At 33.7% G+C, this 24,923-nt stretch overlaps 4 protein-coding genes across 4 annotated transcripts; 1 reads left to right on the forward strand and 3 right to left on the reverse strand.

The window, feature by feature from the left end:
* Positions 1-707: 707 nt before the first annotated feature.
* Positions 708-3,838, reverse strand: LOC133296346 (PTI1-like tyrosine-protein kinase At3g15890). The gene is made up of 4 exons (XM_061495312.1): positions 3,418-3,838; positions 2,803-2,950; positions 1,650-1,912; positions 708-1,573 (listed from the first exon to the last, which is right to left on the reverse strand). The coding sequence occupies exons 1-4, from the start codon at positions 3,459-3,461 to the stop codon at positions 928-930; spliced, it is 1,101 nt and encodes a 366-aa protein (XP_061351296.1). The 5' UTR covers positions 3,462-3,838; the 3' UTR covers positions 708-927.
* Positions 3,839-9,204: 5,366 nt separating this feature from the next.
* Positions 9,205-11,920, reverse strand: LOC133296338 (protein TOO MANY MOUTHS). Its single transcript, XM_061495301.1, has 3 exons — positions 11,901-11,920; positions 10,839-10,892; positions 9,205-10,651 (listed from the first exon to the last, which is right to left on the reverse strand). The coding sequence occupies exons 1-3, from the start codon at positions 11,918-11,920 to the stop codon at positions 9,205-9,207; spliced, it is 1,521 nt and encodes a 506-aa protein (XP_061351285.1).
* A 4,236-nt stretch (positions 11,921-16,156) lies between these two features.
* LOC133296350 (SNF1-related protein kinase regulatory subunit gamma-like PV42a) lies at positions 16,157-18,216 on the forward strand. Its single transcript, XM_061495317.1, has 3 exons — positions 16,157-16,602; positions 17,209-17,563; positions 17,866-18,216. Exons 1-3 carry the CDS (start codon positions 16,157-16,159, stop codon positions 18,214-18,216), a joined length of 1,152 nt encoding a protein of 383 aa, XP_061351301.1.
* A 148-nt stretch (positions 18,217-18,364) lies between these two features.
* LOC133296347 (protein POST-ILLUMINATION CHLOROPHYLL FLUORESCENCE INCREASE, chloroplastic) lies at positions 18,365-22,082 on the reverse strand. The gene is made up of 8 exons (XM_061495313.1): positions 21,837-22,082; positions 20,592-20,712; positions 20,245-20,329; positions 20,077-20,155; positions 19,684-19,797; positions 19,383-19,495; positions 18,691-18,801; positions 18,365-18,596 (listed from the first exon to the last, which is right to left on the reverse strand). Exons 1-8 carry the CDS (start codon positions 21,931-21,933, stop codon positions 18,471-18,473), a joined length of 846 nt encoding a protein of 281 aa, XP_061351297.1. The 5' UTR covers positions 21,934-22,082; the 3' UTR covers positions 18,365-18,470.
* Positions 22,083-24,923: the final 2,841 nt, after the last annotated feature.

Genomic DNA, 24,923 nt, shown 5'->3' on the forward strand with positions numbered 1-24,923 from the left:
GTTTCCATTATAATTTTTACTAGAATCCTCGCAAGAGGATAGTGCCTTGTGAGCTGTGACATCAATTTTGAGGATGGGACACTATTTAGGACCTTACTGCCTAGACAGTGGTCCTGCACAGTATCAGGGTTTCAGAAATTATTCCACCTAAAATTCTTGAGAGGCATACTGAGAATAAAGTTGTTAGCATGAACCGGGTTTACACTTTACACAGACAGTGCGGCAAAATTGCCTCTGCTGAACACACCAGGTGTTTGTTAGCATTTATGAAGCACCGACACTTCAAAAATCCTAACGTGTCATGTTCGACACTCCCCGACACTCCAACACGCATTGTAGAGACTAAAAAAAAAACATTCAAAGGTTGCATTGCATTGTGTTTTTAGTTCCAATTATTAGATTCGTTAGATTACTATTATCATTTTATTGAGTTTAATATAAATATTTAAGATATTTTATATTTCTTTGCAAAATTGATGGTATTATAACTTTAAGTTCATTTTTTTGTTAAATTATTGTATATTAAATATAATATACACTATATAAATTAAAAATATTATTTAATATTAAAATATGTCCTAACATGTTGAAATATAACATTTTTTAGAATTAATGTGTCGAAGTGTCGTGTCTCGTATTCTGTATCGATATCAGTGCTACATAGGCTAACATTAAATAAAAAATTATAATTTCTGAAAACTTCACAATCTGTATTTAACATTTCAAACCCCAAGTCACAGGCTTTCAGCAATATTGCATGGTTCATAGCCATATTGATAGTGTAGCAAAACATGCACCCGCTGCTCTAATAAATAGGCGCTCAGTGTTTCCTTCATAAAATAATAGTAATAATAAAAAGCAATCCTGAAAACTTCACAATCTGTATTTAACTTATCAAATCCGTAGTTCCATCTTTTTTTGCACAGTTCATGGCCTTGTATTCTCTTCCAACTCATGTTTTGGTTCCTTTTCTTCTGAGATGAAATCTGAATTTCCTTCAGCAGCTGATGTCCCATCATCATGTCCTACAGCTGGAGGGTTTCTAAAGAGTTCATAATTCTCCAACTGAGAAAGCTTATCTTTGGATTCTCCCTTAAGTAGCTCTAACACCTCAAGCATGGTTGGTCTCTTCTCAGGCTGACTCTGAGCACACATGAGAGCAACTAAAATAACTATTTTAAGCTCTTGCTCCACATAGTTGCCATTAAGTCTTGGATCAGCAAGTTCACTAAATTTCTTCTCACATGCCAATGGCAGTGCCCAATCATTTATTGATCGTTTCGCTGCATTACTAAGTTTTTCAAGTGGTTTTTTGCCACTAGCAAGTTCTAGAAGGAGAATTCCAAAACTGTAGACATCACAACTCTCATTTGCTTTACCTAACATAGCATATTCTGGTGCAAGGTAGCCAAGGGTGCCCTTAACTCTTGTAGTCACATGTGTTGCCCCATCAGGGATCAACTTGGCAAAACCAAAATCAGCAACCTGTGCCTGGAAATCTGAATCCAACAATACATTGCTTGCTTTAACATCTCTGTGGATGATATGTGGCGTTGCTTGGTGGTGAAGATATCTGAAAGTAATTAAAGTTTAGTATTACTATAATGACAGATGCAGAATCTCAGAAGGAAAGGCATATCATTACTCACGCGATTCCCTCAGCAGAACCGATTGCAATATTCATCCGCCGATTCCAATCAAGAAGGCATTCTGTTGAGTGCTGTCCATGAAGATGAGAGAGTAGGCTCAAATTCGGCATATAGTCATACACGATTAACCGTTCCTGACCTTCAGCACAATAACCACGTAGACTAAGAAGATTCTTGTGTCGTACTCTTGCCAATATCTCAACTTCAACAGCAAATTCCATGTCTGCTTTGCTGCTCCAGACCTTCAATCTTTTCACTGCAATCTGCATGTGTGCACAGATCAAAATACAAGCAAGCTTGAAGAGGTCTCGGAAAAAAGAAAAAAGGTTCCACAACTATGCTACTGTGTCAGCCATCGGCACATTTTGACAGGCACCAGCTAAAATTTTATATCAGAGGTTTTAGCAGCATTGGCGCCTGAAATTTATGATCATGTGTTCTAGAAATCACATTATAAGGTCAAATCAAAACTTACAAGTCTAAAGAAATATTCATTTTTAACCAAAAAAAAGAAAAAGAAATATCCACTGAGACTGAGGAACAGAAATCACACTCTCTTTTATAAGAATCAAACAATAGTCATCCTAGTCCACTAGAAGAACAAATAATCAATTTTGGTAAGAAGGCAGCCAAAGGCATCAAATTGTTTTATGTTCACTCACAAACCATTATAAAACTTTCGTACTACATTGAAGGATTTGCTGCAACAGAATAGAGAAGCCAGATGCAGGTCATGTTCCCCTTCTACCCCTAATTTGACTCTCTTTTTTAAAAAAAAAAAAAACTTAGACATAGACCCCTCATAATCTGATGCTTTTCATTACAAGATAAAATCATCATTATTAAGTCTCATTTAAGATTGAGAAATCTATAGGAAATTTTTTGTTAGGTGTTTCAATCTGTCAAAGCAGCCCCAAAATGCCACTAAGATATCAAACGACCATAAAGTTTGGCAAATCAACCATGGCTAAAAGCAATATGTCTGATAAGTTTTATCAGTAGACACCCTATAGTGTTAAAGTACATAAATTAACCATCACAAACAACTTGGGAGAGTCAAAGTGCATAATAACTAGAATGATAAAGAATAATCATTATCCGAAGCTGATTTGAAAAGATTCAACAAAGAATGAAAAAGAAAGCATAGTCGTACTTGCGATCCATCCCAAAGCTGGCCCCAGTACACACTACCGAATCCCCCTTCACCAAGCTTGTTATCATAGTTGAAATTATTTGTAGCCGAGTGTAACTCCTTCAAAGAAAACACCCTCCATGGAGGTTGTTTCTTCCCTCGTCCTTTGCTGCATTGATAGAGACTCAAACATCAACTATCCATTAAAAAAAAGCATAATTGAGACAAGAGTTTTGAGTCTAAAACTGTATTAAAAACTCTCCAGGTGTAGGATCAATGAAACAGGCACCTTGGTATATACAAAACGATTAACCATGCATATTATGTTAATTAAGTCATTAAGAAGAAACTCAATCTTCCCTCCTTATTTTACCTAGAGATTTACCTAGCAAACAAACCTTTTAACAGTCTTGTTGCACAGAGCAGTATGACTAATACCTGGAATCTGAGCTAAACCCAGAATCTAAAACCCTCTTTAGTATTCATTTTGCTCAAAAAAGAAAGATTTTTTTTTTGGAAGTGATATGACACAAACATCTCATATCTGATCCAAAAAAACTAATGATAATAAAGAAAAATAAACAAATAACAAGGAACAGTAATTTCAAACTAGAGACTAATGAAGCATTGTCGTACCGATCCGAAGCATTTCCACAACAAAAGATTGGGCAAAAAGCCATAACCTTCCCACCAATCAACCCCCACTGTCTCTTCTCTCTGCACACTCTTAACTTCTCAATCGATCAGAGAAAAAAAAAAATCCAAACTTGAAATTGACCCACCAAACCAAATCAGGCGTTCCACTCCAAAAGCTGTTACTATGCGATATTGTCTGCCTAGTTCGTTTCAGCGACAAAAAAAACCTTCGAGAGAAACTGAAGACATGCTTTCGTGGGATGTTATTGCAAACGTTGTACTTTGCGAAACTGAAAACCCAAAAGAAATAAAAAAACAAAAAGAAAAAGGGGTAAGGGAATCAGTTATTATTGTTTTGAATCTTTTGATTATGCAGATGAGATGGTGTATAAGCTAAGTCTTCTCTTTTCTTCATCTTCAACTCAACTCCAGCTGTTTGCAGATTTCAAAAAGGAAAAAAAACGTATACACACACGTGGGGTCCATTTGTCTGATTCGTTAATAAGAAAATGGGTAATTTTTTATTTATTTATACATAATTCAATATAAAACTCTTATAGTGGTAACTGGTTGTTTCGGGGGAAATAAATTAAGAAAAAAATGTTTGTATTTTTAAATGATATAATTTATACGAGGAAAATTATACTTACAATTTTTTTTTACAACCTCTTACAATTATATCTTATTATCTTTGATTTCCGTCAATCAACGGTTTTCATTTGTTGTGAATTAATAATTAATTAATAAGTTTAATTTGCTAAAATGATAACCGTTGATTGGCGAAAAGCAACGGTGATAAGATATGATTGTAAGAAAAAAAAAGGTTGTAACTATAACCTTACTCAATCTATATTATTTTACTCTCATAAAAGAGATGAGATTCACATCTTTATTTTTTTATTGTCTACTCTCTCTCCTTCACAATCTATCTCTTTCTCTCACTTGAAATGACACAACTTTACATCATTTAAAATTATACACACTTTTCCCATAAATTAATCAATCAGCAAACGTGGCAGTTTGTGGTACGATTGTAATGTTTATGCACGCCAAATTTAAAATGACATCGATTCAAAGGAAAGAAATATACTTATCATTATAAAATGACTTTGAACAATACTATTTGATATATTAAATACTTATGATAATTACTATATTACGTAAGAAAACTAATAGTATATGAGATACGATTCTTTGACACCGGTGTCAAATTTTAAAATTTGATATCAAATTATAACCGTTGATTTTCGTCAATCAACTATTATAATAAATTATAACCGTTAATTGACGGAAATCAACGATTACAATTTGGTGTCAAATTTCAAAGTTTAACATGTCAAAATATCTTGCCTCATAGTATATATATAAAAAAAATTAAAATTGTAGTAACAGTTTCTTCGTGAAGATGAGAGACATGATTAATGGATTTAGTGCTAGGTAGAGTGTCTTAAATTAGGCTGAAGGAGAAAGTCATGATCAGAAAACACAATAAAATCTACCTTAAATGTCTTTTAAACTCGTTTTATTGTATTCCTTACACTTTTCCTTTGTCAGCCATGAAAGAATAATTGGATTCACAGAAGTGTGTGATTATCATAACTGATCAACACAAAGGTATACATACTTCTTATAGTGCTAAGCATACAGAATATCTTTGTTTGGGGTTGAATCTTCTTACAAGTAGCGGCTTTGAGATGGTCAAATAGGGAAAAGAGAGATGGGTGAGCACATGTATAGGGATTAGGGATCAAACATAATCCTGGACCACCTTAGATCCTTCTCATGTACTTAAAACCCAAAAGACTTTTAAGTAACAAAAGTATTACCCTACAAACAAAAATATAGTAGGTTATTATTATTATTATTATCATCGTCTTTCCATTAAGATGTTACTCGAGGAATATGTAATTTTTATCACCTTAGATAATGATGGAATATTTAATATAATCATTAGTTTTAAATGTAATTTTGTTAATGGTTTGTAGAAAATAACCTTCGAATAAGAAATTAATATCGCAATATATTGTGCTTTTCCCCCTCTGAATTCAGAACAGTGACCATCTTGTTACTGTTGGCAAAAAAATTATCAGACTGCCACGCCAACAGTAAATTTTGCTAAAATGTCACGTGATATATTTCACTATTGAGGGCTAGTACAGATTGCAGAAAGTTGGACATGCATTGTATGGCTTGGTTCCTACCTGTATATCTTTTATTGCTTTTGTCTTTTCCTTCTATTTTATGCAATTTTGTGTATATATTCTTAACCCAATTATTAGCTTGTAATCGATAAATTTTTCCCTGAATAATTTCATAAGATAACGTTGGCCCAATTATTTGCACACATATTTCGCTACATAATGTAACGAAATATACCACGTGACATTTTGGCAAAATTTACTGTTGACGTGGCAGTCTGATAATTTTTTTTGCCAACGGTGACACTTTAGTCACTATTCCTCTGAATTCACTCCACCATGCATATTTTACTTTCTGATATGCAATGTTTTGCTAATTTGTATAAATGCTCACTTAATATTGAGTTATATTGAGGTAGAGGGTAGTTCAACCCAACTAGAAATTGATTGAGGGCTAGTAGTACAGATTGCAGAAAGTTGGACATGCATTGTATGGCTTGGTTCCTACCTGTATATCTTTTATTGCTTTTGTCTTTTCCTTCTATTTTATGCAATTTTGTGTATATGTTCTTGGCCCAATTATTAGCTTGTAAACTGAATAATTTCATAAGATAATGTTGTCACAGTCATTTCATATTGATGATTAGTTAGATAATAATAATCACTGGTTCAACAATACTTGTCATGTTAACAGTGACTATTGACAGGTAAAGTCAAGGGATATGTAATTGTCTTTGTTCTGCACTTTCGTTTAGATGCGTAAGCATAAAGAGACGGAAAGTTTTGGCATCTATACCTTGCCACAACTATTTGTTAGCGAATAAAAAGACCAATTAATATATGTTTTGGACATACAGATAAGGGTCAAAGAACCCTGATGAACTTTTTCCTTCACATGCTACAAGGACATCAACTTCTTAAAATAAAAAAATTAAATTGTTTTGTACGGGTGCTTAGCTCTTCTTTCAGGAAGGCAATGACTAGCAGACTAGGTAATGAGAAAAAAAGAGAGCATACATATTGTAAATAATTCTCCAAAATAAAAAACTTGTGTGCTCAATGTTAGGAAAGTGTTCCTTTAATTAAATGTTCATTTTTTCTAAAGTTATTTTAGATAATTTTGTCTAATATTCACCGAAACGATGTCATTTTGGAGCGAAAATTATGTTGTATTTGTAATTTTAATTTATTTCAGGGTTATAATAGTCCTTATCATTCTAATTTTTGAATTTTTCAACCTCAAAGCAACGTCGTTTCGGCTATGATGCACCAACATCGAAATGGGACACGACACGATACGACACACCGACACGTTAATTCTAAAAAAATGTCATATTTCGATACGTTAAGACATATTTTGATATTAAGTAATATTTTTAATATATATAATATAATTTATATTTAATACATAAAACAGTCCACAATAAGTCATATAATCAATCAAATATTCAAATTTCATAATATAAATATAAAGCAAAAGTAATTTTTCACACTTTGGTAATTTTTTATGTCAAATTCCATAACAGAAAAAAGTTGAATTATAAATTAATTTTTCATTTTTAATTAATAAAAAAAAATTAGACTTTAAAAAAAAAAAGTGTCGAATGCGTGTCGGAGCGTTGACCACGTGTCGAAAAAAGTTGACCGCGTGTCAAAAAAATATATCGGAACGTGTCGGAGCATTGATCATGTGTCCCAAAATGTGACCGCGTGTCGGACGCGTGTCGATGTTCAACACACAATTTTTTTATGAAATCACGTGTCGGTGCATTCTAGCGTTGCGGTGAAAATTAAATAAAATTGTTTAAAGTATTCCTTAATTAAATGAAAGAAAAAAAAAACACCCATATGCAACAAAGTATGGAAACGGAATTCCTATTTGCCTTTGTGTCTGAATAAAAAAATAAATTTAAGAGAAAAAGAAAGAAGGTATAGTATTTGTTATTGTTCCCACACTGCTGTTGAAGGATGCTTCTGTATTTTTTTGTTTTTTGCTAATTCAATTGCTATAAATCTGCAAGAAAAAAGTTATAATGTATAGAATTTTTGTTTGGTTAATTGAGATTGGGAAAATAATTTGACTTAGTTTTGTGGTCTCAGTTAATGGCAGGTGATGGTGGAGGTTGTTTATTATGGTCCCGGAGCAAGTGCTTCTTTTCTAAATATAGTAACATGATCCTGAACCATAATAAAAAAAATCCATGATGGTGGTATAATAGGTACATGCATACTGGTATATTACTATATAATATAATTTTTCTTATTAGGCATAGCTATGATGATTCAATGATTGGTGTCAGGGTTGCAAGTGGTTGGTCCTCTAAAATGAGCTGTTTTAGAATTCTTTAAACTGGTTACCCTGGTTGGTAGCAGACTTGCGCAAGTCTTGCTTTGCTTATACCATTTATAATTAATACTGTAAATAATAAGTTGCTGTGTATAATGTTCCGGATATCATTGTAACCCAAAATGGATCAAAACCCTTCTAGTTAAATAAGCCTCTCAAAACCTATCAGAGCTAGGTGTTTCCAATTATTAGTTTAAGTGCAAATTTCTACTTAGTATGAGAAATGAGTGCTGACTACACTTCTTTTAGCACATGGCATAGGGGATAACTGAGTCAAACTATAGAAATTTGGAGTACCGTCATTTTTAAAGGTGGTGTATATATAAAAATGATTTGTAGTATAATTCGAGAAAATCAATACCTGGAGTTCCTAAAGAAGAAAAAAGAACATGGATTATTCACATTGCATACATTGAGGGGATTAAATCTTGTTCAGCATGAATTTTTACTAGCGTTTTTCTAATCACAATGCAATTTGAAAATTCAAAATACTGTGCCGACACCTCTTTTTAAACATATGGACCCCTAAATGATAATTATAGTACTTATTCATTTGACACATAAATGTGATGCACAATGTTTTGGTATAGGCATATTGCAACCTAAAGTGAAAATAACTAAACTCACCCTCTCTTTTTTCATAGCAGAAAATGGTATGGTAGGGTCTGCTACTCTTCTAGTTACTTACACTCATTTCCTTTAGCATTCATTTACATCAGAGAGGACTAAAACAAATGAGTAAAGCTAGTCTAACATTGTTCTATGTATATTTAGAATCTGAAACAGTTGCATCCACAATATGTGTACCAGGTATTATTTAAAGCAAATACATCAATATTTCTGCCCCGCTTTGCTTAATTTTCATTGATTATCATACATTATAGTATAGTACTCCTATACCTAGCGATGTAAATGAGTTAGGACAACTTACAAGGACCTAGGTCAAGACATTTATTTATTAAATATAAGTCAGACTAGACTTATAATTTAGATTTATATAAGATTAACAGGTCATGTTAGACTTAAAATATTTTATATAAGCTTAGACTATTTAAGCCAAGACCTAGCCTAACCTATTTACACTCCTGTCTATAACTATAACGACTATTCTAAATCTCCCTTCAAGTATACAATCTCTCATCAACACTTTGTTTCATGTGTAATTGGAAGATAACCGACAGATTAAAAACACTGAATTCTTTTTATGAGGGATTAAATGTATGTAATTAATAACAACTTTTTCCCTTCCTCAGTGCCGACAAGGTCTTTCTTAGTTTTTTTTTTCCCTATGAATATATTTACTTACAACAACAAAGATAAAGTAAACAGTACAAAAGTAGCTAGTCCAAGTGACCTCGTAACAGCATCCGATGAGACATTCATTGTTGTTGGCATTGGCATGGTTTTTTCCGAAACTGAAAGATGTTGCACTGTCCTAACCGAACCTGGACTTGAACTCTCACACAAACTAATACCAAAATCATCTACACTATCACCAAAACCACTTCTTGAGTCATAACAAAGCCCTGAATTGTTATACAGCCTTAGCTTCCTTTTCATCCTCCAAACCATTTCTCTTTCAAATGGGACCGACCCACTTAGCCTATTATCATTCAACTTCAATTCACTGAGATTTCTCAAATCTCTGAAGCTTTTTGGTATTGACCCATTGAGGTGGTTCCCATCAAGATGAAGCACACGAAGGTTTGGTAATCTACCTAGTGATTCTGGGACCGGCCCATTTAAATTCATGTTTGACAAAATTAAGAACATTAGGCCCTTCATACAATCAAACCCATCAGAAGGTATTGTCGTTGAGCCCATTGGGTTTCCTTTGAGGATCAAGGCCTGAAGAGAATTCAGGCTTTTGAGAGACATTGGAAATGGGCCTTGGATACGATTGTAGCTTAAATCCATAAGCATGAGTTCTTTTAGGCCCTTGAATTTCTCCGGCATGGGACCCACAAGCCTGTTGCGACTGAAATCCATTTTGATCAGAGACTGAGAGTCCCAAAGGGTAGAAGGGATTGGACCCATTAGAAGGTTCTGGCTCATGTCTAATATGTTCAAACCGGGGAAGGATAAACCGGGTACGGAACCGGTTAATTTGTTGACACTCAAATCCAACGAACTTAGACCGGTGATCCGGCCCAGTGAGACAGGTATAGAACCGTTGAGGTTGTTTTTGTGAAGATCAAGGACCCTCAAACGGGTGAGGTTGCCCAATTCATTAGGGATGGGACCCACGTGACCGTTTTCTCTGAGTACCAACGTTTGCAACGATGGGCCCAGCTGGCCCAAGAAGGCTGGGATTCGCTGAGGGTTGTAACTGAAACAACGGTAAAAGAACAATGTCTTGAGATGTGGGAGCTTGGTGATTGAGGGTGAGATGAAAGACCGGGTCGGGTCGCATGTCGGAAAAGCGGTGTCATCGGAGAGAGCACCGAAGGAGAGGGACACGACGTGGTAAACGTTGTCCTTGTCGGGCATGCACTCGATGCCATGCCAACGACCACGACACACGTCGGGGATGTCGGTGGCCCAATCATTTCCGGTGGCTTTCATGATGTCGTAAACCGCTTCTTGTTCGTGTGTGTCGGTTCTTGCTCCGTCTTGTTTCATGGAAAACCCCGTTTGTGGGCCGTCTACTAGGGTGGATGGCGCGCCGGAATCGGACATAATCACGGTGAAAGGTAACACAGCACGTGGCAAAAAGAACATAAAACATAGCAATAGATGAAGAGACAACCTCATTTTTTAGTATATGATGATCATATGATATATTCACATTGTTTTTGTTTTTTATTTCTTGTCTTTTTATAGAGGCTGAGGTAGATCCATTAATGAATGGGGTAAGGGAGAGTGAGTGAAGTTACGTTAGTAATTAAATGTGAAGTTGGTGGTGTGCAGGGATAGGAGTAAAGTTAATTTAAGTGTGTTCACGAGAAAGGGTGGAATTGTTATAAATGGGGGAGAATATGAGCATTAATGTGTTTCACGGGATTCCCACCCTTCAGTTTCGCACACAACATAGTCATTCATGCAGTTAACTTTTGCATCAGGTTTTTTTTTAATAGCCATTCAACCTCTCCGATCATTTTATTATAACGAGGTGTTGGGTGGAGAAGAAATTTTTTTTTATCAAAAAATCATGATTTTCAGGAATATGATGAGAAAATGAGTTTTCTGAAAATGTTATCAAAAAGTTGTTTGGTAGACTAACATATCCCTAGAAATATTGGGTTAATTTGCTTGATACTGTGTTTAGTTGTATTAAATTTTCTTTTTCCATAGAAATCTTAGAATACCACCTTTTGAATGGTATTCCTGGATGGTTTTTTCAAAAAAATTTACACACAAAATAAAATCCCGGGAAAATCAGATTCCCAGGAAAATTTTAAAAAATTTGTACCAAACGTAGATAAATAAGATTACCACTTTCAATTTCCCAGGAATCCTAACAAAGTCCTTCTACCAAACGACCCCTAAGAGTACGGCCTTGAAAGCTAATCTTTTATTGAAATAGTTGGTGTATTAAACTTCGCTATCGGAGGAAGAATGAAACTAATCCCTTGTTCGAAAAAAAAAACACATCTTCTGACTCCCAAAGATTTTTCAAAAATTTACTTGAGGGAAAGTTTGAATCCCAACTCAGACAAACCTCGGGAGCATCAGGTTTTTTTATTTGGGCTTAATCTCCTTTGTGTTCAACTTCATTTTAAAATTACCAACAAAGAAAAGAAAGGGCAAAGAGTCGAAGCTCGTGGGGATACCGAAGGGAGCCAACTCGTCTCAAAAAGATAATTAGAGTTGGGTAACTCCAAAAAAAAAAAAAAAAAAAACACTGCTTCGTTTTGCAATTTGCATGCATATTTTTTATGTTAACTCACTCTATAACTATATTGTTCCGTTAGTACTCGTCTTTGCACTGACAAGCATTTATTAGTTCAATCGGTTTTCCTGCACACCATTATTAAGCTACTTTCTTTTTCAATTATAATACAAAGAAAATATACATTCAGCAAAATGACAAACATGCCCCCCCTGTTCTAATAAATAGTCATACAGTGTTTCCCTACAATAATAATAATAATTAATAAACTTTTTTATTTGCGCATTAATTTTTATACAAATCTTACCACTTTGTTTGATTAAGAAAATAAAGATAAAAAAACATAATTGAAACAAGAGTTTGAATCTAAATACTTTAAGGAGGCGTTTGTTACATGATAAATTTTTTTTTATTCGGAAAATAATTATTACCGGAATGTATTGGGAAATATATTTTAATGAAATGTTACTAAAAAACTGTTTGATAGACCCATATTTTTTCGAAAAAATTAAGTTAATTTTACTGAGTTTGTGTTTGGTTGGTTATGAAATATTAGTGGAAATGTAAGGTTATTTTACCAAAATAACTCCACCTTTACCTTTTTGATTCAACTACACGGAGGATGAATGGTACCTTTACCTTTTGCTCTGACACACTTCTTTAAACATCATACGAATTGAAGGACAATTTTGTCCAGATTTTTGCACTTCAATTTTGGCTTCCTGGGAAGTCAACAATTCCACATATTTTTTGGATATATCATTTGTCGGTCCGTACTAAAATTTTCACATAAAAGCATTTTATCGGAAACAAATTTGGATCGAGAAGTCTTGCGATTTGAGCTACCAAACATTGGAAAATATATTTCCTTATCATATTTTCCTGTGATTCAGAAATATAACGCGTACCAAACGTGCCCTAAAGAATCGTTATTCGTCGCATTTCAGATCTCGGATCATGAAGGTTACGAGTGCAGATCCGATTGACAAGCCCGACACTACACACTGGTTGAGAACAACAACAATCGCAACAAAACTGGAGTGGTATAGCGAACTCTCCAAAGCTGAATACTAATTCAGTTGATCAGAACCGTCCACCTCAGTCAAGATCAACGGGGTTTAGGATCGCGAAAAGGAGAAAGAAAGAAATTCAAGAGTATGGAAGAGCAAGGGTAAAGGACTAGGGTGCTATGTTGCACCGATACTGACACGGAACATGGAACACGACACGACACATTAATTTATATTTAATATATATAACACCCCATAATAAGTCATATAACCAATAAAATATTCAAATTTCATAACATAAATATAAATAAAAATAAATTTTCGTGCCTTATTAATTTTTCATGTCAAATTTCATTACAAAAAAAATTGATTTATAAATTATTTTTTCATGTTTAGTAAATAAAATAAAATTTAGATATTAATAAAAAGGTTCATAGCGTTGACCACATGTCGAAAAAAGTTAATCATTTATCGAAAAAGCATGTCGGAACATGTCGGAGCGTGTCGGTGTCCGACACGTATCTTTCAAAAAAATTTGAGTGTCCGTGCTTTATAACTAGGAGGTATGTTCCCTTTTTTGGGAATAAAACTATTCTTAAGAAAATAATTTAAAAATTTGTTTTTGTTTTTAGTTTTATTTTTTTATTGTCCAACTTTTTCAGATGTTTTATTCTCTTATTCATTCTCCCCCTTTATTTCCTCCAACTAGATTTAAGGATGATTATTGGGTAAGATGTAATTGTAGAGACCACTTAATCATCTAATGATCAACAAGCATATATTAAGGTTAAAAAATTTAAAAATAAATAAATTATATAGGAATTAATCTAATATAAATTTTAACTTAACTAAGTTTTTTAACTTAAAATCAATTATATCATAGTAGAAAACAAATATATATAACTTAGATAATAAGTTAAATCAAATTTAATCATAGTAGAGTGAGGGAACTACCAGACTATGTTAATAACATACTTAGAAGAAAAACAAAAAGCTATACAGGATATATGATCTAACTAAATATATATATATATATATATATGTATATATATATATAGGAAAAAAGTATCAAATGTTACTTTAGATAACTTTGTCTAATGTTCATCAAAACGACGTCGTTTTGGGGTTGAAAAATTAAAAAATTAGAATGATAAAGACTATTATAACCCTGAAATAAATTAAAATTACAAAAATACCATGATTTTCGCCCCAAAACGACGTCGTTTCGATGAACATTAGATAAAGTTATCTAAAGTAACTTTAGAAAAAACAAACCCTATATATATATATATATAGATATATATATATTTGTACTTCGTTAGGTAGTTCGAATTTGTAAAACTAGCTTAAATTCGAATAAATTTTCGATTCATGCGATGGTAGTATATTTTTATTAGGATACATAAACGAATTATGTGCAAATTTTTAGGATGTCAAAATCCGTCTAGGTATCATAGTAAAACTATACTACTGTCGCAGGAGTTCGGCGCACCTTAAATTTTTCCCTTAAATTCTGATATGCATGCATATAATCACGGGCAAATTGACCGTCATACCAATTTTTGTGGAAAGATTTTCCTGTTCAAAGCAAATTTGGAATGTTTTTCTATGGTAGAGCAGTCAAACCCGTCAGCTATGCTGATTGGTATAATTCTATCAACATAGTTGACTGGACTCCTCCCCACATCAGCTAGAGCAACCGGTCTCCGTTCATGTGGCGAGATAGCATTGAGTCCGTCAGCTTTGTTGACAAGACTAGTCCAGTCATATTTTTTTCCGTCAACTTTTGTGATACGTCTCGGCTGTTGGACAAGTGGCCTCAAACTTAAGAGGGGGTGAATTGAGTTTTAAAAATATTTTCGCCAAATGCTTCACTTTCCTTTTTGAAAACGAGTTTCTTGAGCTCAAATAATTTACTACACGTAGAGACTAAATAATAGTAAATAACTCAAGTAAATAATTGACAAGATATGAAATTAAATATGCTCAAATGATCTAACAATGCTTATGCAAAGATAAGGGTTAGAGATATTGCAAACGAGATGTATCCTGATTCAGTCACCACCACTGTGACCTACGTCCAGACTAAAGCTGCTCTGTCAACTTTCACTACTCGGTTGAGCTTCAAGGGTACTCAACAAACCACTACAATATTTTCCAAGACTTCGGTCACTTGGAGATCAACACTTTTCCTTCACTTACACAAGGGTTCACTCCCCTCTCAATTCAAGAAATCAGAATGAAGTGATTAAGAATAGTTAAGTACTCTCAAAGTATAGATTACACAAATTGAAGAACTAATAGGTGTATAGCTTTAAAAGAAAGATGAGCTCAAGTGTATGCAATGATCAAAGTAAGTAATCAATGAGCAATAATTGGTTAGAATGAGTAATGAAGGTTCAATAATTGATTTATGGTCGTCCACTGTTCATTACTGTTGATGTGGGTATTTATATTGACACTTCATTAAAAAAAATAGTCGTTTATAGCCGTTGTGATCCGTACATATCCAGATATTTATCGGTCTCATATCTGGATATGTATATCCGGATAGTTTTTAAGTAAAATAGTTTTGTTATTCTACTAATTCTTGGTTTTATTAAATTCTATAATAAGGTTTTTCGTCCTAGGCTCTTTATACCTAAAAACAATAACTAACTTAAATTAAATAACAAAATATAAAACATAACTAAAGTAAATAAAAAAAATAAAACACATTACCTAAGACATTATTATAATTTAGGGTACTATTTTTATAATAATAATTTATTATATATTAATAAATAAATAATAAAATAATAATGATAATTTAGGGTATTGTTTTGGTTATTGTCATTAATTATGATAATTTAATTATGGAGCCGAGATATGTCACAAAAGTTGACGGAACTAAACGTGTCAAAAAACCTGACAGGACTAGTCTTGGACTCAATGCTATCATGCCAATGTGTAGGGGAGTCTTGTCAACTATGTTGGTGGGACCGTGAGACTATGCCGTCAGCATACTGCTCTTAAAAATATTTCAAATCAATTTTGAATAGGAAAATCTTTCCACAAAAATTGGTAGTATGGTCAATTTGCCATATAATCATGTCTAAACAATTTAAATTTAAACTTTTATACATTATTATAATGCTGGTATATAAAAATTTCAAAGGTGTCGCCCTAGCAAAGGCCTTTGATGAGTAATCTAGTGCGCAATTACAGCTGGCAAGAGCAGAACATGCATGCACAATACTCCAAATCTCACAAGACTACACGTATAATATGGCCCAGAAAAATTAAAGGAAAATCAAGAACTGCTTTGCATGCTTATCATTGATGCTAGCTCTATATTTTGCTACCAGTACCCATCGATCTTTTCATTAAGAAGCATTTCTTAGTTATATGTAAGCCAAGGAAAATTGAAAATATGCAGCAGACGAAGTCCGGTGGCGGAGCCACCATGCAACGCAGTGAAAGCATGCAGCTGAAGGAGAGGAAGGTGAGGGATTTGATGGTGGATAAGAGAAGGCTGGTGGAGGTGCCGTACACGGCGTCTCTGGCTCACACCATGAATACACTGGTGGCGAACAAGGTGGTGGCGGTGCCGGTGGCTGCGCCGCCAGGGCAATGGATCGGAGCTGGTGGGTCCATGATCGTGGAGTCAGATAAACAAACCGGGGCCGTACGGAAGCATTACATAGGGATGGTGACAATGCTTGACATCGTGGCCCACATAGCTGGTGATGACCACATGAACGGTGGTGATGAAGATGTGACCAAAGATCTTGATCAAAGGATGTCTGTCTCTGTCTCTTCCATCATTGGTCACTCCTTTGAAGGCCTTAGCTTGTGGACTCTCAATCCCAATACCAGGTTCATTTATATTTTTAACTTGTGAACATTTGTTTTATGGGTTATATTTATCTCATCTTACACAAGAGAAGCCAATTTTCTACCCACAATTTTCTATCCACACAAGAGAGAGGTGGTTTCATCTTTATTTTTTTTCTCTCTCTTATCTGTGAGTTTCACTTATCATTTTGTTTCTATTACATAAAAATTGAGAAATTTTTATGTAATAGAATATAATAAAACTATTTCCCTTGTTTTATTTCTAACCAATCTAACCATAGATAACAGAAATATATAAAGGGAAATAATAAGTATTATGTGTAGTCAATTTTTGGTTATGCAATTATCTATTTTAATTATCTTTTTTGAATATTACAGGAATCGAACTTGCAACCTAATACACACTAATTATCTACTTCTGGGGAATAGAAAAAAAAACAATTATGTATTTATGAAAATACATAGTTATGGTTGAAAGATGTCGTGTTACAGGACATACCCATGTATAAAATTACCAAACATTATTTACCTTAAAACTACAAAAACATTTATTCTTGTTACTGCATTTGTTTTTTGGGTTTTTTTTTTTTTAGTTATTCTTATATCTCTCTGTCATGTGTTAATTAGCCTGTTAGATTGTATGGAAGTGTTTAGCAAAGGGGTGCATCGTGCTATGGTTCCAGTTGACAGCCAGATAGAGAACGTGTCAGCTGGGGTGGAACTTGTAGAGTCTGCTTCAAGCTACCAAATGCTCACTCAAATGGATGTGCTAAGGTTCTTGAAAGAACATGCTGCTGAACTACAAAGCATCGTGGCATGCTCAGTTCAAGATTTAGGGGCTGACACTGAAAAAATTTATGCCATCACTGAACGCACAAGACTTGTAGATGCCATTAAGTGCTTAAAGTCTGCTATGTTAAATGCTGTTCCTATTGTTTTAGCCTCTGATATCAGTGAAGATGATCACAAGCAGCTTATAAACGCAAGTTTTTCTCCCTTAGTACCCTTTTTTTTGCATTATTGTTATTTTTTTTATAGGAAAAATGACATAAAATTCTTTCATTCTAAGAGAGATAGACACAACATAATATTTTTTTATTTAAAATTTAAATTAAGAAAAAACCATTCACTTTTTTCCCATAATTTTTATTTATGGTGTCGATCTCTCTTTAAAATGACATAACTTATATCAGAGAAACTTCAAATCTTTTTTTATATATAATAAAAACATAGGAATGTTGCTTTGGTTTAATGGAAAAATTTTGTGCCACATTTTTCTTACAGGGAAGATGCAGGAAGCTTGTAGGTACATTTTCAGCAACTGATTCAAGAGGATGTTACTTAGCCACACTGAAATCATGGTTGGGAATAAGTGCACTGTCATTCACTGAAGAAATTGCAGCTAGTCCTTTGTACACAGCAGACACACAGAATCTAGGTACTACCTCTAATAGGGAACTTGTGACCTGCTATGCTGAATCACCTTTGTCTGAGGTAATTGACAAGGCAGTCACTAAGCATGTTCATCGAGTTTGGGTGGTGGATCACGAGGGTTTGCTCGTTGGGATTGTGTCTCTCACAGATGTTATTAGAGTTATAAGGCGTTCTCTGCTATCAGATTCAGATGATCAGTGACAAGCACAGTTTTGATGCCTTGCTCAATCAATATAGTCTTTAGTGTTCTGAGAACAGAGAATTTTTGGAATGCTAGCAAACTTATTTTGTATTGAATGTGAGGTATAATGCTAGTATACAGTAATGAATATAATTTATATACGGCGAATGATTCGTTTACAAACTTTTTTTGCAAATTACATTATATATTCAAGAATGTAACTTAATGTTCTGCAGGGACTACATATCCCTTATATACAGTATAATGCTACTCTTCAGAGTTCAGACTCAGAATCGAGGTCAATTGGGCATGTTCCATCGTCTACATTGGCTAGTGGGTTGTAAAAGGGTGAGCTAGGGTCTGTACATCCTGGAACGAGATCCAGATTGCAACGATCACCCTACAATGATGTTTTATTCAATATTTAGAAACTGATAGTATTTAACGGTGAAGTAATGAACTAAAAGACATTAAGAATTGAAGAATGTACTCACCCCTTCTTTTGACAAATTCCCAATCATAGCACATTTGGTTATAATCATATTTGAATCTGGAAATATTGCTTTCTCGCATGCACCTTCTTTACTCAGTTCCTCTGCCAAGCCCTACCATATGAATAGAAACAACCATTTAGATTTATCCCAACTAAAGCTATGATAGATTCCATTTTTATCATATTTAGTTTGCAGTAATAAATTCTGCTAAGCTAAAATAAAAAAAATAGTTTCAACCAATCTCTAATGGTTCAGGAGTTCGTTTAAGTCTTTGTATAAATATTCAAAAAAGTATTTGAAAAATCCCAACTAGAAGTATTATTGATGTAATTACATAAAAAATGAAAATGTAAAAGATAATTGAAAAATCTGAACTGGAGTATGTAAATACTACATTAGTGAAATTTGGTCAGCAACCATTTTGGAGTGTCTATTATATACTGCATTAGTGAAGTTTTGTCAGCAACTTCTGGTTTGAATGGAAAATCCATGGTTATATGGTTACCTTTTCTATCAATTTGTTTCAAGGATTCATACAAAAAAAAAAGATCTGCTAGAGTCTCAATCCTTCATTTTTTCTGGTTTCTTGAAAAGCAAGAAAGTACTTTTGAATATTAAGCTACAATACTTAGAATTATGGGTATATTAAGCAAGAGGCAGTTTATTTAAAGAGAAATGGAATGCCCGTTTACCTCATTGAAAAAGTCAATTGGCTTGTTCTGGAAAGCCTTGGGTATTTGAAACTGCAGTCTATAGGGACCATCCCAGTCTTCTCCATTTGTAAATGAGAAGATCAAGTTCATAGCTGCATAAAAATAAATAAGAAGTTAACAAGAAGAAATTGAATGATTTTTTGTCAGAAAAATAGGAGAATGTTATATTTACAAATTTTTTATTTACAAACTTTTATCAAATATACTATGTCTGACCGATAATACACTCTTGAGTAGAGTATTATCGGTGTCGGAAAAACATATTGAGAAATAAGTGTACCATGCTTAGGAATGCTTATTTGGATGGTATATATTGGGGAATCAGCTTTGCCTCTATCTTTTCTGAGCATACCCCTTGGCTCACCGCCACACATAATTGGCTGGTTAAAACCTCCTGAAAGGATGGAATTTTAGAAGTCAATGTGAAAAAAACATGACAAGCAAAATGAAGTAGGCACAAGGTAACGACAATTGACAAAATAGGAAAACTGGAAAATGTTATACTTACAAAATTTTTGTTTATAAACTTTTACAAATTATACTATATCTGATCGGTCATACTTCAAACTTCAATCAAGAATGTATGATCGATCAGATTTAATGTAATTTGTAAAAAAAATTTGTAACGAATCCTTCCCCTAGAAAAACTAAGTGACATAAACAAGAAAGGTACCATTAAAAGCAATTCCAAATTCTTCATTGGGGGCAAGTTTATTTGCTGCTGGATTATAGAAAAGTTTTAACTTCTCTCCCTGACAAAATTAGTAAGGATATTTACTAAAATGCTAGGAAGTAACTTTCAATGAGTTAAACCTAATGTAGACTTCACTATCACACTTACTGAAGTTGGAGGAAGACCATTCATGGTTTTCCAGTAGACAGGGGACCTTCCAAGTTCAAACGTAGCCCATGAAGGAAGCGTGTACCTATAGACATTGATATTAAAAAGTGTAAGGTTGAGAAAAAGAAAAATCTGAATTTTGAGAAACTAAAAGTTGACCTCATATATCACGCAGATTCTTTATTCAATTCTTCATTTTATACATAATTCCTTTCCATAGGGACGAGAAAACACGTTTATAAAATTCACTTTTTTATTTTTTATTTTTATTTTCTTATTATCCCGTTTCTGGAAATGCTGCAATTGCAAACTACATAGCAAACAAAAATAGAAAATAGTGTTCTTACTCTTTAATTTCCTCAGTTGGAGTTGTTGCAACAGCAGCAGCACTGATCTTTTTACTAACTTTCACATGACTTTTCTTCATTGGGTAACATCTTGTTAATGAAACATTGAGAAAATTACTGGCTGCATAAAAAATGACGGAATTGTTACATACAAAAAATCCTACACTCAATTAGTAGAGAAATATAAAAACTATTAATGTAATATTACCCAATAACTTAAGTTTTTGAGTTGAATTGGTTCTATGGTGTCAGAGCCTCTGTGATCCTGTGCATAAAGCTTAAACTTTTGGGTTGAATTGGTTCTTTGCATCATTTAGTTCTTCTGAAATATTTGGTAAAAAGAATATGCTTTTCTTACTGAAACTAAATTTAATTGCATTTCAGCTGTTTATGTATCAGGCACAAGCATAATATTGTACAAGACTGCAAGGTAGTTCATAAGCTTTTCCACTAGCCATTCATAGTAGTTTATGCTTTTCTTTATTAAAGTTTGCACTCCATGTTAATTAATTTATTCTGATTCCATCACAGATAGAATTCTCTTACACCCGCATGTACGCAAGTTCAGCCATCTCCCCAGCCTCTGTTAGATAATTGGTTACTTATTGTTCAAGTGTTTATTAAAAATTGTTATGAGAGCACGTGACAGCATGGAGATCAGAACATTGATGTGTAAATATTAAATAGCTCTTGTTACATAACTATATAAACCATTAATTCGTCCTCACTTAATAGCTTAAGTTTTTTGGTTGAATTGGTTCTTTATATGGTATTAGAGTCTTGGTATCACAGGTTCGATCCTCACCGCCCAAACTTTCTTTTGTAGAATTTCTTAGCACAGGTAGGTGGACCTGTGTTTTATCCACCCTTCATATCCAATGAACTCTTGTGTGAGGGACATATTAGTGAAATATATAAATAATTGATGAGCCCTTACCTAATAGAACTTTTGGGTTGAATTGATTATTTATAATTTTTTTCGAGTGCTCTCATCCTCAGTTTGTAAATCAGAATTTTGTTCTGCAGAACTCACTTCGGTAGAGAAATTTTCTTCCACTATTGTCATAACCACAGTCATCACAACACAAAATTAATCAGAATTCACATGGTCCTATTGAAATTAATTTCATAAAGGTTAAGAAGCTGATGCGTCCATCTTTCTAGCAACAAGAATATTATTGCACACAAGGATGGAATAAAATCAAATAAAAGGGAAACATAGCAAAGCAGATTAGATAGACTGACCATGCGTGTTTGAAATGCCACAATAGACAGACCGCTTGGGCAAACATGTTTGTGAGCTAGACGCAAAGATCGATCCATTGGTAGCACAAGCAGCCATGTATAACACTACGTTGGGAGAAGAGAATACTAGGGAAGACTTGAAGAGACAAGAGTTTTTAACTTGGTAACTCAATCCACAAACTGGGCATGTGTATTAATCTATGATTATAGATATAAAGAAATCTAGATATTTTCAGTTTTGAGTGTGGGAGAGAAAAGTTGCTAGATAGAGCAATAACCTCAGAGTGAAGATAAAATATCAAAAAAAGGAGACAAGCAAATTCTGACATCACTAGTAATACAGACAAAAAGGCAAAAATAAAAATTTGTCTTAGAATCAAAAATATCTGAACCTCATTTTCGCCTATGTCTATTCATGGGGTTAATCCCCTTATCCCTTCTACTCATTCCACCTTATTAGCCCACATTTGATTTTTTAAAAACCCCACATCGGCTTTCGGCTAGGACCACAACCTAAGGGATTAATTATCTTCCCCAATAGCTAATCTTCAAGATCAGATATATCGCTGTGTGAACAAGACTTAAACTAGCTGCAACATTTCACCATCAAGGACCTCTAAACAAAGTAAATAAGATATATATTCATCATTAAAACCAAAAACACAACACGCGCAAACACACTTTTCTCATTGAACATTGGTTTCACGAAGTTAATGGGCTTTCCTTTTGTGTTGTTGTATTCTATGCATTAATTTTTCATGAGCTAAATTACAATATGTTATTAACTATTGTGTGTAGTGAATTAAGATTTTAAAGGATTTATTTGGACAAAATAATACATTGGTATTCAATTAGGATTTTGAAAGTCCGTAAAAAAGACACATCTTATTAGATCAGGATTTTAAAAGATTATTTTAGAATCCGTCCAAATTCAATGGTATACAATCAGGATTTTAAACAAAGGAAAAACAATCTTGTGGTATTCAAAAATCTGATGATTTTAATGGACTATCTATCAGTGTAGATTTTGTGAGATATTTTAGTGAAAAGTATGAATAGTATGTCTCTCTCACAATCTCACTATAATCTCTGAGATTTCTTTATTACAGAGCGTCACTATCTACCCTAGCATTTTCTCAAAACCAATGTACTGCACTAGGTAATCGATTACCAGCCTCGTTACTGTAGAGGCAGTATCTCAAAACTTCATCCCTTGTTTTTGGTAATCGATTACCAAAGTTGGGGTAATCAATTATACAACTAGGTAATCGGTTACCACACTCAAGGTAATCGATTACTAGCTAAGATAGTGACTGATTTTTGCCTCCCCTGTTTCAGGTAATCGATTATCTACTGGGTAAAACCATTTTGACAGCATTTTGCTGTATTATAAGCCATGGGAATCCCTCCCAAACTTTCATATAACCTGATAAACATGATATTCAAGTATATACACGTATATAAAGCCAATGCTAGGCTTAATCACATGGTCCATCCATGTCATTCTCCTTGAATATCAACATACATTTTCTATATACATTACAATGTAACACATCAAAGTCCAACATAGACATAACGAATATACATATTTAAGTCTCCAAAATGAATACATATACATCATATATCTTTTGGCAAAATAAATACATAAGTTAACAACCTATACATATGTTTCTAAAATATATACATAGGCATAATCAAAAGAGGTAAAGACATTCCATATACTCTCCAAAATACATATATGACATGTGAGATATAAATATACACATCAAAATAAATCCCACAAGCATGCAATATCATGACAATCTAGTCTGGGCTCGCACTCTGTGATGCTCCTGCACCGTCAGTACCTGCACCTGAAATTCCTATAACGTGGGGTGAGATATACATACATATCTCAGTAAACCAAGGGTCCTTGGAGATTTCTCCACCCTTGGTTCACTTCAGCATAAAAACAATAAACCATATGATACAACATATACATATCCATGCTATGCAAATAATGCTTATTCAAACATTCCTCTAGAATGCTTATGCTGCAATAATAATAAATCTTACTGGCTAGAGAACCTACACTCTATGAATTATACAAGGAAACATCCTTGATACATATCAAGTGTAAACACATAGCATATACATACATATACTCAATGCATCATATCAAATCTATGCAATTACATATACCATATAAACCACTAACCCTTCATAGAATGGTGGAACAAGCACAAGATAAATCTCAAGGTCTGAAAGCTTACATGCAGTAACTTTCCTTCCAAAGATTCCCTTTGCACAAAAGGTATCCATAAACTAGCCAAAAGATCAACACCACTAGATTACACTAGATTTACCTATTAAAGGCACAAGTGTGATCAACAAACATTCCATACTAGAATATTAATCCCATCGTATGAATATATTCATATTACAAGGATAGAAAACTTACCAACACTTGATTCCATTCAAGATTCAACCAAGATTCATTGACACATCCAATGCTTGATCTACAACCAATTGTTTACCTAATCAACTCCTAGGATTCAAAGGAACAATAAACCAAATCAATCACAATAGCCAATTACTTGCATTACAAGAAATTAAGCTATATGCACATGAGATTTTCAAAAATCCCAAACATTTCCTAAATGACGATTTGATTATATTTTTACCAATTATTTAATCTCCTTATCATATATTCATACATGAACTAAGGCTCAATACCATCCCAACATCTTCATCCATGAAAATATGCCATTATGTTAACCTAAAATGACCCATTATTAAAACTTTGTGAAAATGAGATTTCCTTACCTCAAATGGCTCCACAAAGACCCTAGGAGTATTCTCCAATGCTTGAAGGAGATCAAGCCCACCTCATTTTCTCAAAAACTCCACCAAACTGCCATTTTCCCCTCTCTTTTTCTCTTCACATACACACTTTCAACAAATTGTGAATTAGAGGTTATCTTTGTATTGTGATTCTACACACTTTTCTAGTTCGCACTTCCTTGATTGGTTAACTAACCAAGAAGTTAGAAATCAAGCTCCTATCCAATGGCCTCTCGGTTTCGCACGAAGAAGAAAGAAGAAATT

The sequence above is a fragment of the Gastrolobium bilobum genome, unplaced genomic scaffold, assembly GCF_033153095.1.
Source record: "Gastrolobium bilobum isolate Gb01-03AN ecotype WA unplaced genomic scaffold, APGP_CSIRO_Gbil_v1 utg4031, whole genome shotgun sequence".
NCBI lineage: Eukaryota > Viridiplantae > Streptophyta > Magnoliopsida > Fabales > Fabaceae > Gastrolobium > Gastrolobium bilobum.

Coding starts and splice junctions, on each gene's coding strand:
- LOC133296346 (XM_061495312.1), bottom strand. CDS start 3,461: ATGGCTTTTTGCCCAATCTTTTGTTGTGGAAATGCTTCGGATCG. Junction 2,951..3,417: donor TGTGGAAATGCTTCGGATCG/GTACGACAATGC, acceptor CTATCAATGCAG/CAAAGGACGAGGGAAGAAAC. Junction 1,913..2,802: donor AGCTTTGGGATGGATCGCAA/GTACGACTATGC, acceptor GCACACATGCAG/ATTGCAGTGAAAAGATTGAA.
- LOC133296338 (XM_061495301.1), bottom strand. CDS start 11,920: ATGTATATTTTCTTTGTATT. Junction 10,893..11,900: donor ATGTATATTTTCTTTGTATT/ATAATTGAAAAA, acceptor CCCGTGAAACAC/ATTAATGCTCATATTCTCCC. Junction 10,652..10,838: donor TCCACCCTTTCTCGTGAACA/CACTTAAATTAA, acceptor CTAAAAAATGAG/GTTGTCTCTTCATCTATTGC.
- LOC133296350 (XM_061495317.1), top strand. CDS start 16,157: ATGCAGCAGACGAAGTCCGGTGGCGGAGCCACCATGCAACGCAGTGAA. Junction 16,603..17,208: donor ACTCTCAATCCCAATACCAG/GTTCATTTATAT, acceptor TGTGTTAATTAG/CCTGTTAGATTGTATGGAAG. Junction 17,564..17,865: donor ATCACAAGCAGCTTATAAAC/GCAAGTTTTTCT, acceptor TTTTTCTTACAG/GGAAGATGCAGGAAGCTTGT.
- LOC133296347 (XM_061495313.1), bottom strand. CDS start 21,933: ATGGCTGCTTGTGCTACCAATGGATCGATCTTTGCGTCTAGCTCACAA. Junction 20,713..21,836: donor TGGCATTTCAAACACGCATG/GTCAGTCTATCT, acceptor TTTTTTATGCAG/CCAGTAATTTTCTCAATGTT. Junction 19,496..19,683: donor AATAAGCATTCCTAAGCATG/GTACACTTATTT, acceptor ATTTTTATGCAG/CTATGAACTTGATCTTCTCA.